General features: G+C 40.5%; 1 protein-coding gene across 4 annotated transcripts in view; it reads left to right on the top strand.

Annotated features, from left to right (window-relative positions):
• The window catches only part of LOC140204795 (trinucleotide repeat-containing gene 6B protein-like), a 210621-nt gene that overhangs the window by 47159 nt on the left and 149312 nt on the right, over nt 1–14150 (top strand). For all 4 annotated transcript variants that reach the window (XM_072271599.1, XM_072271600.1, XM_072271597.1 and 1 more), the window contains 2 exons: nt 915–983; nt 13482–13552. In XM_072271599.1, the coding sequence (XP_072127700.1) occupies nt 918–983; nt 13482–13552 (137 nt within the window). In that variant the 5' untranslated portion in view covers nt 915–917. The remainder of the gene's footprint in view (nt 1–914; nt 984–13481; nt 13553–14150) is intronic.

The raw sequence follows: 14150 nt of genomic DNA, 5'->3' as shown, positions 1-14150 counted from the left end.
TGTATAAGGAAAGAAGGAAAAACAATCATAAATCTTAATCTAATATCTTCTTACTCTGATACTGAGGTCAGTTTTGCATTTCGAATTCAGGAAGTGTGCTGGGCAGGTCCATAGATGTCACATGGCCAACTTAAAGTTATTTGCCTTTGTGCAAATACAGTTCGCATACTAAGGGCTTTGAACTATAGACCTTATGATTTGGATGAGGTCGGTACCAGATTTAGTAAAATGGAGGCATTAGAGACTGCAGATGCTGGAATCTGGAGTGGAAAAAACACAACCTGCTGGAGAGTCTTGGTAGGTCAGGTAGCATCTGTAGAGTGTAAGTGGACAATTGACAATAGAGGGGAATGGATGGTTGATGTTTCTGGTCAGTCCATAGGGTTTCGATCCAAATATTAACTATTATTTTTCTCTCTGCAGATGCTCCCTGACCTATTGTGTTCCCCAGCAGTTTTTTTTTCCTGGCTTTGTGCCAGATTATCTACCCAAAGCTATAAGATATGATTCTCATTTGCCTTTCTCCAGTGTATTACATAGGCTCTTGCCATTAAACAGTGAACCAGATTATTGTTCATTCTGGATCTCAAGGATAGCATCCTCTGGAATGTTTTATTGTCTGTTTGTGAGGCATTTGCAAGTACATGTTTTCTGTTTTCTACCCTCACTTTCTCTTGCTCTCACTTTCATTTTATTTTTCCCCACTTAATTGTGTTTTCTTGCATGTGTGTTTCTTTGGTCTCTCCCTCTATTCCCTTTCTCTTATCTTTTAACAACTACTCTGTGATGAATTACCTGCTGTACTGTGTCATGGCTTTGAATTTTTCACCTCATTGACGATCTAATCTATGGTCCAGGACTTGATATTGTAGAATTTACAGATTGCTCAGAATCTGATGTTATTCTGTTTCTAGGAGATGGAGAAGATGACAGAGGAACTGCACATACAGGCAAAGGAACATAATGCTAACACGGAGGTTCAGGTAAAAATGATTGTCATTTCAGATCACAATGAGTTACCTGGTTCTGTTGCATGTGCCACTGCTGCTGTTTATGGCCCAATGGCACAGTCAGCAAAATTACACAAAGTAAAATTCCTCAGATTTGTAAGATGAGTTCACTATTTACTTTAAAAGTACAGATAGTTTATTTAGGCTAACTGCCAGAATGATCACCATTAGGGAAAAGCAGATGTTCTCTTTAGAAATACTATTATAATCTATATACTACTAAAACTCTCATGCTCTGTCTGTTTGTGACCTCCAATTAGTGCAAGCGGTGCATTACAGCAGCACTTTTTTTTGGCTCAATTGAATTAAAATGCGCTAACTTACAGAATGCAGGCAAAGTTCAGGGTTATATATTCGTATAAAATTGCTCATTCGCCAAAAATCAACAGGCTGGCTTTCACCCAAGACCCTATCGGCCATCATGGAAATTGGGACACGACAGCTCGACGCATGCACACGGCCAGCCTCAGCAGCGACACCTACCGGAGCAAAAGGGTAGGGCAGCTCTATTTGGAGGGGACATTCTGCTCATCACCATCAGCATGTGCAGGATTGGGACACATCTAACTGCCACCCTCAATAAGAGATAATTAAATCTTATTGTAATGACGTACTCCGAGACACCCATAAAACCCTTTGCTGCAGTTGAAGGAGAGCGGTGACTATATCACATCCATTTAGGAGAGTGCCAACCACATCATCAAGAATAATCAGCATCCTTTGGTGTTAGTGCTTTGTATCTTCTATCCAGCATTAGAGTAAAAAAAATGGTCAGCCTAATTATGCCGCATGGAAAGGGAAGGGGGACATTATGGTCAAGAGATGACGCCATACGTCATTGGGAAGCGGCAAGGAGAGGGAGAGAACAAGAATCGGATGAGGCCAGGGCCGCACGACTCCAGGATCAGAGTCAAAACAAAAAAAGATGAGAGAAGAAGAGATAGAGGAGGAGAGGCATGCACGTCTCCAGGATCAGAGACAAACAACAAACAGCAGAAGAGCTGAAGAGACGGGGGATGAAAGGGCTGCATGTCTCCAGAATGACAACGAGAAGCACAAGGGTGGCAGATAAACCAGAAATGATGCCATCAAAAGTGTCTTTCGTTAAATGAGGAGCAGTTATATTTGCTTTGCTACGTGTCGTTCTTCTTTAATAAACTGAGGTTTTCTACTTCAGTTTGCAAAGCAAAGTGATACCAATAGCATTCAGGAAAATTTAATGTTTATTCTGGTCACATCAGACTGCACTACCCTTCTCTCCAAGGGTGCCCCAACGGGTTACCCTGTTGTCTAGTTGTTCTTTAAGCACTTGAAGTACAGTGTAATAGCACTTTACACACAATGTGTGGATTGGATTATTCCATGAGCTTTCTGATTTTTTAGCACACTTTATTTAAAGGAAGCTTTTTCTAACAACTTCTGTGTGTGACCCAACTGTAATTTTGTGGCTCCTTTCACATACACTGCCCCACAAAGTTTATCTCCTAACAAGTCTGTAGATCTTCAATCAACTTTTTATTTAATCTTTTATGCTTCAATATGTCATGTCCCTTACAGCCATGGTAAATGAACAAAGAAGTTCTACTGAATACAATGCTATAACGATTAGTTAATGAGGTGACTTTGGTTGTTGTGAGCATTTATTTTCGCATTGGATGCTTAGGAGTGTGAAATAACCAAGAATCACTGTGTGCTTTATGGTTAGCCATAATGGTCTGTGGAAATTGTATTTAACAAGTTCAGAATAATACGACTAAGAAGCAGAGTGATTACTAAAGCTAGAACAAAATAGCTAGAAATGGTTATTTTACATTGAATTTCCCAAGTCAAAAGGGAAATAAAAAGAAAGTTGTAAATGGTAAAAATCTGAAATGACTGCAAGTGCTTGGGGGATGCAGCAGCTAAATCAACAAATGCATGAAAATGGATATCGGTGTTTGAAGTGGAACTCTTTGATCTTAGCTCAGTAATGAGTGTCTCCACCTAAAAGAGCGACCTTCCCTTTCATCTTTTCAGATACTGATTAACCTCCTGCACAGTTCAGTAAAGTTGTACTTAACTGAATTGTGATAAAATTTGTATGTAGACCCCCAAACAGTAGTGAAGGTGTGGTCTACAAATTACAACGGGAGATAGAAAGACATGCAAAAAGGCCAATGTTACAATAGTAATGGGAGATCTCAGGATGTAGGTAGATGGGGAAAATCAGGTTGGTGCTGGATCTTAAGAGGGGGAATTTCTAGAACGCCTACGAGAGCAGCTTGTGGTTGAGCCCATGAGGGTATTAGCTGTTCTGGATTGGGTGTTGTGCAAAGAACTGGAATTGATTAGCAAGCTTAAGGTAGAGGAACCCTTAGGGACCAGTGATCATAATATGATAGAATTCACTCTGCAAATTGAGAAGGAGGAGCTAAAGTAAGATGTATCAGTATTACAGTAGAGTAAATGGAATTACAGAGGCATCTGAGAGGAGGTGGCCAAAATGGATTGAAAAAGAACACTGGCAGGGATGATGGCAGAGCAGCAATGGCTGGAATTTTCTGAGAGCAATTTGGATGGCGCAGCTTATGCACATCCCAAAGAGGAAGAAGTATTCTAAAGGCAAGATGACGCAACCATGGCTGACAAGAGAAGTCAAAGCCAACGTAAAAGCCAAAGAGGGGGCATATAATAGAGCAAAAATTAGTGAGGATTGGGAAGCTTTTAAAAACCAACAAGGTAACTAAAAAAAGTTATAAAGAAAGAAAAGACAGAATACAAAGGTAAACTAGCCAATAATATTAAAGAGGATACCAAAAGTTTCTTCAGAAATACGGAGTGTAAAAGAGAGGCGAGAGTAGATATTGGACCACCGGAAAATGATGCTGGTGAGGTAGTAGTGGCGGACAAAGAAATGGCAGACAAACTGAATAAGTATTTTGCATCAGTTTTCACTGTGGAAGACAATAGCTGTATGCTGGAAGTTCAAGAGTGTCGGGGCATGAGGTGTGTGAAGTTGCCATTATTACGGAGGAGGTGCTTGGAAAGCTGAAAAGTTCCCTGTACCAGATGGTATACACACCAGGGTTCTGAATGAGGTGGCTAAAGAGATTGTGGAGGCACTAGTAATGATTTTTCAAGAATCAATTGATTCTGGCATGGTTTTAGAAGACTGGAAAATTGCAAATGTCACTCCACTCTTCAAGAAGGGTAGGAGGCAGAAGAAAGGAAATTATAGGCCAGTTAGTGTAACCTCAGCGGGTGGGAAATTGTTGGAGTCGATTGTTAAGGATGTGGTTTCAGGGTACTTAGATGTATTAGGGAAAGTATTGCCTGATAAATCTGTTGGAATTCTTTAAAGAAATAACAAGGTGGATAGACAAAGGAGAATTAGTGGATGCTGTGTACTTGAATTTTCAGATGGTCTTTGACATGGTGCCATACAGGGGGCTACTTAGGTTAAGATTCCATGGTATTACAGAAAAGATGCTAGCATGTTCCAGTTTTTTCAATCAACCATTGGCTGATTGGCAGGAGGCAAAGAGTGGGGATACAGGGAGACTTTTCTGGTTGGCTGCTGGTAACTTGTGTTCCACAGTGGTCTGTACTGGGACTGCTTTTTTACGTTATACATCAGTGATTTGGATGATGGAGTTGATGGCTTTGTGGCCAAATTTGTGGATAATACCAAGATAGGTGGAGAGGCAGGTTGTTTTGAGGAAGTAGAGAAGCTACAGAAGGACTTAGACAGATTAAGAGAATAGGCAAAAAGGTAGTAGGTGGAATACATTGTTGGGAAGTGTTTGGTCATGCACTTTGGTAGAAGAAATAAAAGCATTTTCTAAATGGAGGGAAAATTAAAAAATTCAGTGAGTTCCTGTGCAGGATTCCATAAGACATAGGAGCAGAATTAGGCTATTCAGCCCATCGAGACTGTTCCGCCACTCCATCGTGGCTGATCCCAGATCCCATTCAACCCCGTACACCAGCCTTTTCGCCATATCCTTTGGTGCCCTGACTGCTCAAGGAATGATAGACTTATGCCTTAAATATACCCAGGGACTTGGCCTCCACAGCAGTCTGTGGCCGAGCATTCCACAGATTCACTACTCTCTCGCAAAAAAAAAAGTCCTCCTTACCTCTGTTCTAAAAGGTCACCCCTCAATTTTGAGGCTGTGCCATCTAGTTCTGGAAACCCCCACCAAAGGAAACACCCTCTCCATATCCACCCTATCTAGTCCTTTCAACATTCAATACGTTTCAATGATATCCCTCCCCACCCCCTGCAAAGCTGCCAAATACTCCTCATATGATAACCCCTTCATTCCTGGAATCAACCTTGTGAACCTCCTCTGGACTCTCTCCAATGACAACACATGCTTTCTGAGAAATGGGTCCAAAACTGTTGACAATACTCCATCCTGACTAGCGCTCAGCATTATCTCCTAGCCTTTATATTCTATTCCCCTTGAAATAAATGCCAACATTGCATATGCTTTCTTTACCACAGACTCGACCTGGAAATTAACCTTCTGGGAGTCTTGCACAAGGACTCCTAAGTCCTCCTTCACTTTTGATGTTTGAACCTTCTCCCCATTTAGATAGTAGCCTGCACTGTTGTTCCTTTTACCAAAATGCATTATCATACATTTTCCGACACTGTATTCCATCTCTCACTTTTTTTGCCCGTTCTTCCAATTTGTCTAAGTCCTGCTACAATCGCATTGCTTCCTCAGCACCACCTACCCCTCCACCTAAATTGGTGTTATCTGCAAATTTTGCCACAAAGCCATCTATTCCATTATCCAAATCATTGACAAACAATGTGAAAAATAATGGTCCCAATACTGACCCCGAGGAACACCACTAGTCACTGACAGCCAACCAGAAAAGGCCCCTCTTATTCCCACTCGCTGCATCCTGCCTGTCAGCCATTCCTATATCTATGCTAGTATCTTTCCTGTAACGCCATAGGATTTTATCTTATTAAGCATCATGTGTAGCACCTTATCAGATGCCTTCTGAAAATCCAAGTAAATGACATCCACTGCCTCTCCTTTGTCCGCCTTGCTTAAACTTCCCTTTACAGAACCATACTGACTTTGTTTTATTTTATCATTAGTCTCCAAGTCCCCCGACACCTCATCCTTAATAATAGACTCCAACACTTTCCCAACCACTGAGGTTAGGCTAACTGGTCTTTAATTTCCTTTCTTTTGCCTTCCTCGCTTCCTAAAGAGTGGGGTGACATTTACACACTTCCAGTCCTCTGGGACCATGCCAGAATCAAGTGATTCTTGAAAGATTATGAAAAATGCATCCATTATCTCTTCAGCAATCTCTCTCAGGACTCTGGGATGTAGTCCATCTGGTCCAGGTAATTTATCCACTGTAAGACCTTTGTGTTTGCCTAGCACTTTTTCCTGTGTAATAGCAATGACAAACACTTATGCTCCCTGGCACTTATGGACCTCTGGCACACTGCTAGTGTCTTCCACAGTGAAGACAGATGCAAAGTCCCATTAAATTCATCTGCCATTTCTTTGTCCCCCATTACTACCTCACCAGCATCATTTTCCAGTGGTCCAAAATCAACTCTCACTTCCCTTTTACTCTTTGTATAACTGAAAAAAACTTGTTTTTTTGATTCCCTAAAGTTACTTTGCAGGTTGAGTTGGTGGTGAGGAAGGCAAATGCAACGTTATGCTTCATTTCAAGAGGACTAGAATATAAAGGCAAAGATGAAATGTTGAGGCTTTATGAAGCACTGGTGAGACCTCACTTGGGGCATTGTGAGCAGTTTTGGGCCCCTCATCTGAGAAAGGGTGGCTCTGGGGATGCCTAGAGGATGGTTCCTATGGTGGGGCGTCTAAGACCAGAGGACACGGTCTCAGAATAGAGGGACATCCTTTTAGAATGGAGATGAGGAAGAATTTCTTCTGTCAGAGATTAGATTAGATTACTAGATTATGAGGACACTCAGTCCTTGTTTATTGTCATTTAGAAATGCATGCATTTGCATTAAGAAATGATACAATGTTCCTCCAGTATGATATCACAGAAACACAGGACAGACCAAGACTAAAACTGACAAAAACCACATAATTATAACATATAGTTACAACAGTGCAAAGCAATACTGTAATTTGATAAAGAGCAGGCCATGGGCACGGTAAAAAAATGTTTCAAAGTCCCGATAGCCCATCATCTCACGCAGACGGTAGAAGGGGGAAACCCTCCCTGCCAAGAAGCTCCAGCGCCGCAAACTTGCCGATGCAGCACCCTGGAAGCACCGGACCACAGCCAACTCTGAGCCTGTCCAAAAACTTTGAGCCTCCGACCAGCCCTCCGACACCGAGTACCATCTCTGCCGAGTGCTTTGACCCCGCCCCGGCTGCCGAGCAACAAGCAAAGCCGAGGACTTGGGGCCTTCCCCTCCAGAGATTCTAGACCACTCAGTAGCAGTGGCAGTGAAACAGGCATTTCAGAAGTTTCACCAGACGTTCCTCCGTGATCTCACATCTGCCTCCATCAAATCAGGACTGTGCTCGGCACCCTACTTGACAGATAACGGATATTCATCACCAGAGTGGCCGCTGCGCACTGCGTCGTGCTGCCATCTTCTCCTCTCCTAGAGAGTGGTAAATCTGTGGAATTCGTTGCCACAGGCGGCTGTGGAGGGCAAGTCATTTGGTACATTTAAGGCAAAGGTTGATCAATTCTTGTTTATTCAGGGCATGAGGGGTTACGGGGAGAATGCAGGAAATTAGGGCTGAGAGGGAAAATGGATCAGCCATGATAAAATGGCAGAGCAGACTTGATAGCCCAAATGGTCTAATTCTGCTTCTATATTTTATGGTCTCAGAAGTTACTCAGGGCTTTAGGTGTATGAGAGAATATTCAAAGGGACATACATCATGGAAGGTGGTTATTGGGTCCATTATAGCTTGTTGAGAAAGAACTACCCTGTCTAATCCCACCTTCTGGTTTAGGCCTGTAGGTCACAGCTATGAATACATCTGTAGTTCCAATTACTTTTTAAATGTGATGATGGTGTTGCATTCTACCACATTTTCAGATGGTGAGTTCATTACTCCTTACCCTCTGAATCAAAGGATCATCCCCTCTCTAATATTTCCAACAATTACTTAAAATCTATGCCCTGGCTTTAATCCATTCTGGTTTTGGAAGTAGGTCCTTTTTAGATAATATATCTAGGTTTTTCATCTGAAAAGTCTTCCTTTAGCATTCAGCTTTTAAGAAAAACAACTCGTCCTATCCAATCTTTCCTAATAATAGTTAATATATTTCCACTCTTAGCAACATCCTGTTAAATATGCTCTACACCCTATTCAGTGCAATCATATCTAACTTGTAATGTGGTGACCAGAATTCTGTAGTACTCAAGCTGCACACAAGTTCTCATGTAACCTCCCAGCTTTTATTCTGTACATCAGCAAATATCTCAAGAGATTCCACTTGTTTTAACCATCTTATTCACCTGACTCACTACCATCAAGGATCTATGGCCATGCACTTGAAGCTCCGGTTGATCCTTCACACTTCTCACTTGTTTTATATAGATCCCTGGTATGGTACACATCCCTAATGCACAGCCTTGCGCTTCGCTGGATTAGATGTCATTTGTCACTTTTCTGTCTAATTAACCAGACCATCTGTTTTACACTTTAGCAGTTTTCTCTGCACTGACAACAACATGGCTATTTTTTAAAAAATCTGCAAACTTTCATGGTCCCTATATTTCACTAAACTATCATTATGTTCTCCAACAGAGCAAGAGACTAAGTAATGAAAGCAGCCTGTTAAAATGTCTGTGAGCAATTACTTATTTCTTCATGACACTGACCATTTCTGGATCCAATTTGCTGTCCTATCATGGATTTAATATATTTTCATTGACCCAATTACCCTGTCAACCACCTTTGTAATTCATGCTCTTACCCTCTTCAAAAATAAAAAACTCTGATCAAGTTAGACAAGACCTTCCTTCATGGATCCATTCTCAATATCCTTGATTAATTTGTGCCTTTTGAACGATGGTGCCTCTCAAAATTGATTCCAGTGATTTTCCCGCTGTTGAAGTTAAACTAGCTGGTCTGTAAGTGCTCAGGTTATTCCTTCCTCTCTTTATGAACATTGTCAGTTCTCCAGTCCTCTGCATCACTTTTAAAGTCATGAAGGATTTAACTATTATTTCCTCCCTTGCTGCTTTTAACAACCTGAAATATATTTCTTCTGGTTTTAGCAATTTATCCACTTTTAATGATGTTAACACTAGATTTGGCACCTTTTTTCTTTGTGAATAATGAACCCTTTGCATCTCACTCTTGAATTTACATTCCATGACTATAAGACTGATTTACTTTCGTGCAGCTGGTTCTGATTCACTTTTCCTAAAACTTCATAATCCAATAAAATTTTTGTATTTTCCCAATTTGGATGCTTTTTCTTAATTTAGCTTTATCTTTTCTTCCATAACTATGCTGTCTAATGGAGTAATGATTACCACTGTAAAAATGTTCTTCCAACTCTGCACTCTTATATCCTAAAGCTAGATCCAGAATTGCCCCACTCTTGTTGAAACCATACTGGCTAAAAAAAAAAGAAGCAGGGATTCTGTGATTTTTATACCCCAGCATGGAATTCATCACTATAATTGTTTTAGTGTTTTTACAGTTGTAAGAACTTAATAGATTTGTTTCTTTGGGCCTTTGTGCTATGTGGTATAGCCCCAAAGGTGTGATTATGGTGTATGAGACTGTCCTGCTGGTTTTATCCATATAGCCTAATTTGATGATCTTTCATACTGTACATATTATCCCTTCTCACCTCTTTGACTTGTCCTAACCAATCTTGGCGTTCCCTATATTTCTTTTAATCCATCTCTATCTTGTACATTGAATCTTTGCTGCAAATCTTTAACCAACGTGATATCGTTAATTAAAAGAACATTCTTTCATGCCTCTTTGGTTCTTCGGCATATGTATACACTTCTGTACACATTGGACTGTTGCACTGGAATTAATTTGGAGATAACTAACTTCAGTGGTCCTGCTTCTGAATATCTTTCCTAATTCTTTTAACACTCACCTGCATAACCTTGTTCCCCTTTCTGCCAGTATTATTGGATATATATTGACTCTGGTCTCTGGCTACTCACCTTTTCCCTCCAGAATGTTCTGCAGACACTCAGTGATATCTTTAGCATTATTAATGCAATATTTCATCCCCAAGTCAATCAGCAAACTTAGAAATGCCTATCCATTATCTAGTTGTAGAATTCCTACCACTACGGTTTACTTTTCTTGACTTTTCTCCTCCCTCCTTGTATCATTGTATTATTCTTTTGTAATGGCCTTGGTTTGCTCCTTTACAAAAACTCCTATCCTATTTCTATTCAGACTCTTATTGATTGGAGAGCAAGATCCTCCCCTTACAGAAGGGTATACTTTTAAATCAACACACTGCTTTTTTTCTTAGTTGTCTGTGTACAATGTCTTAGTTCACAAGAAGACTATGATGTGAAGCACACTGTTGATGACACATACCTTGTAAGTGACCCCAGAGATGCCAGCAGCTCATCAGATTCCGAAACCGAGAGTTTAACCTTCTCCAACTGACTAGACTTCTTGGACCTGTGGTTATCTAGGAGTTGAGGATTGAGATGCTTTGCCACCAAAAGTAAAATGCACACACACACACTCACTCACAGCACAGTAACCAGTTCTTTCATTTGTTCTGACCTTAATCAGCAAGCCAGCACCATGCTGTTTCCCACTCCCTCTTGTGTCATTTCTGTTTTCAAAAGAATGTATTTGTGAAGTGCTTCACCTAATTTTCCCACTTCTCACTTCCTGAGTTTTGTACCCTGCATGAGTGAAGGGCTCTGGGGAATTGGCACTAGAGAAAAGTTAGGCCAAGGAGGAGCAGCTGAAGTAATAGTGAATGGCAGAACAGGCTTGAAGATTCAAGTGGCCTCCTCCTGTTTTCGTATGTTTTTGTGCACTCTATGAAATTCGACATGTAGAAATTTCAAGTTCAAAGTAAATTTATTATCACAGTACTTATATGTCACCATATACACAGGGTTGCTTCTCCCTGTAAAATTAGTATCATTGATTACGTAGCTGAATAGTTTCTCAGTGTTAGTCGTTTAAGGGAACATGGTCCCTTGCTTTTTTCCCTTCTGTGTTAGTTATGCCCACTCCCTCACCTTTGAGTTGGATGTTACGGGCTTGAGACTCAAAGTTCAAAATAAATTTATTATCAAAGCACATACATATATGTCACTCTTTATAACCCTGAGATTCATTTTCTTGTGAGCATACTAGATAAATCCACAATAGAATCAACGAAAAACCCCGCCAACTTGGGCTTTCAACCAGTATGCAAAAGACAACAATCTGTGAAAGTACTAAAAGAAATAAATAATAATGAATACATGAGCAATAAGATTGAGAATGTGAGATGAAGAGTTCTTGAAAGTGAGTCCATAGGTTGTGGGACCATTTCAATGATGGGGCAAGTGAAGTTGAGTGAAGTTATCCCCTTTGATTCAAGAGTACGTTGACATAACTGTTCCTGAGCCTGATGGTGTGAGTCCTGAGGCTCCTGTACCACCTTCCTGATGGCAGCAGCGAAGAGAGAGCATGTGTTGGGTGATGGGGATCCCTGATGATGGATGCTGCTTAGTGTAGAAATGCTCAATGGTTGGGAGGGCTTTACCCATGATGGACTGCACCATATACACTACTTTTTGTAGGATTTTCCATTCAAGGACATTGGTGCCTGCGTACAACGCTCCTTTGGTCAACATCTGGATTGATCATGAAACCATCTTTTTCACTTCTTATGTCTTTTACATTTGTATCTCATCTTGAATGTGACTCTGGAACTGTTGGAGCCTGTTTTTGCTGTATGGAGATCTTTTGGGTGCGTCAGCATTCTGTAGTCTCTGGGAAGCAGAGGCTCTGTGAGTGAACCTCGTGGTGAGAAGGCTGCAGGATGGCGCGCAAGCTGATGTTTAACACCATTTTGCCGGTTATAGCTTCCATTGTTTGCAGATTAAAGTGCCAAGGGCAATTGAAACAGCAAGGCAAGTGCCGAAGTTTGGAGTTAGTTTGCATGTTCAAGCGCTCTGACAGGATTCTGGGAGGCAGAGACAGCATGCACGAACGTCATAGTGGACAGGCGGCAGGACAGGATGCAAGACTATGTTTGGCGCCGTTTCATCGATTATAGCTTCCATTCTTTGCCAATTAAAATGACAAGGGGGATTGAAGCATCGAAGTGAGTGTAGAGGGTGAGCACTGGCTACTTGCCTTTTGATTGGTTGCTCTGTACTGGAGAGGGGAGGGCCTGTCGCTGCATGTTGGCCAGGTTTTTTCTGCATTTTTGATGTGGACTTGGACTATAGACTCTTACCTTCCAGTCTTGTAGCTGTTATATTGTGTTTTTTCACCAGACCTTCTCATTTTTTGTGTGCGAGGAGGTGGGATTTGGGAGTTGATGATTGTGGTGCTTTTCTTTTCTTTCTTGGTTTCATGGCAACCTGGAGAAATGAAGAATTTCAGAGTTGTATACTTTGATAATAAATGAACATCTGAACTGTTGGTGTTTCCATAACAGGCTATGAAGCAGCCAGTCAATGTAGTCCCTGCTGGCAGTCAGTTCTACTGTGCCACTACCACCAGACAGCGTCTTATTTAACACAGTGAAAGAAATTAGTCTGGTCAGAGTTAAGTTAAAATTTTGATTGCAACACCTAACAAAATTTTTATACAGATTCTGAATTTTGTGTTTTGTTGAAGCTGTACTACTTGCTAGTTATATTGTGTAAGTTTGGCTTTGTAAGATTAGTCTTTAAATAAGGGAAGAAAAGATTTGTGATATATATATTATTCCAGAAATACTCATTGTCAGATTATTTAAAAAGGTTAGTCAGTATTGATTTACAGGCAAACTTATTAGTCACTTGGTGCACAAAATGGATCCTTTGTATGACATTGAGGTAAATAAAGAGTTGACTTCTTTTGACAGGTCCTGACTATCATTTTTAATTTATTAAACATGGAGTAGTTGCTCAACATATGAAAATTGTGACCAATGCAGTTTGCAGCACTGACTCTGCTGGGAATTGAAGACATACTGGAGAATTGTTTGAATGGGGTCGTCTGTTTTTTTTAATTTCCTCTGCTTTCCACTAACTAACAGCATTTAGCAAAGAAGTGCCCCATGGGGTATGATCTTGTAACAAATCAAACCATAAAAATTCATATCTCCTGGAAAAAATGCAAAACTAATCCCTTGAGAAATAGGAATGTCCTGTGAAGGAAAATTAATAGTGTTAAGATTTGGAACAAAGGTAGCTTAAGAGAGACTTCATAGAGAATAGAAGATATTAAACGGTATAACATTTGGAGAAGTTTTTCTGCTTATGATCTTTGTCAGTCCTTGCCATTCTTGTTACAGACTGAACGAGAAGATTTTTCATCAGATGAGCACCGTGACACATCAGAATCTCCAAGTGAAGAGAGCAAGCAGTAAGTAGTGAAGAATGTTCAAGGAGATTGTATTTGCAGTTGGTTTATGATGCTTTGTTTGCCAAAGGACTGCCTCTGAAGTGAGATGTTGTTTCCTTTTGATGTAGTTATGTTCCCTCCCCTTGAGGATTTGATATAAAGTATATATTTATATATTAAATAATTAAATTAAATAAGTGGTGCAAAAAGCAGAAATTAATCAAAAAGTAGTGAGGTAGTGTTCATGGGTTCAACGTCCACTTAGAAATTGAATGACGGGAAGAAGCTGTTCCTAAATTGCTGAACGTGTGTCTTCAGGCATCTCTACCTCCTTCCTGATGGTGACAATGAAAAGGGGGTGTATCACTGAACAATTAGTAGTCTGTGCTCCCCTCTTGCCTCATCTGTTATTCAAGAGATAACTTGCCCACTTTAAGTAGATCCTCTTACTTTGGCCCATGTTATTGGATATATATTACTAGAAACTAAGCACATAATGCAATGATATGCTATTGGAATAATACAGGAAGAGGAGTGAAGGGCCTTTGTTTCATTTGTGATATAGTCACAAAGGTTATGTGTGCAAATCCCACCCTGAGAGAGAAAAATATTGTCTGAT

Source organism: Mobula birostris, chromosome 11 (assembly GCF_030028105.1).
Source record: "Mobula birostris isolate sMobBir1 chromosome 11, sMobBir1.hap1, whole genome shotgun sequence".
NCBI lineage: Eukaryota > Metazoa > Chordata > Chondrichthyes > Myliobatiformes > Myliobatidae > Mobula > Mobula birostris.
This window is presented reverse-complemented; position numbering and strand designations above follow the sequence as displayed.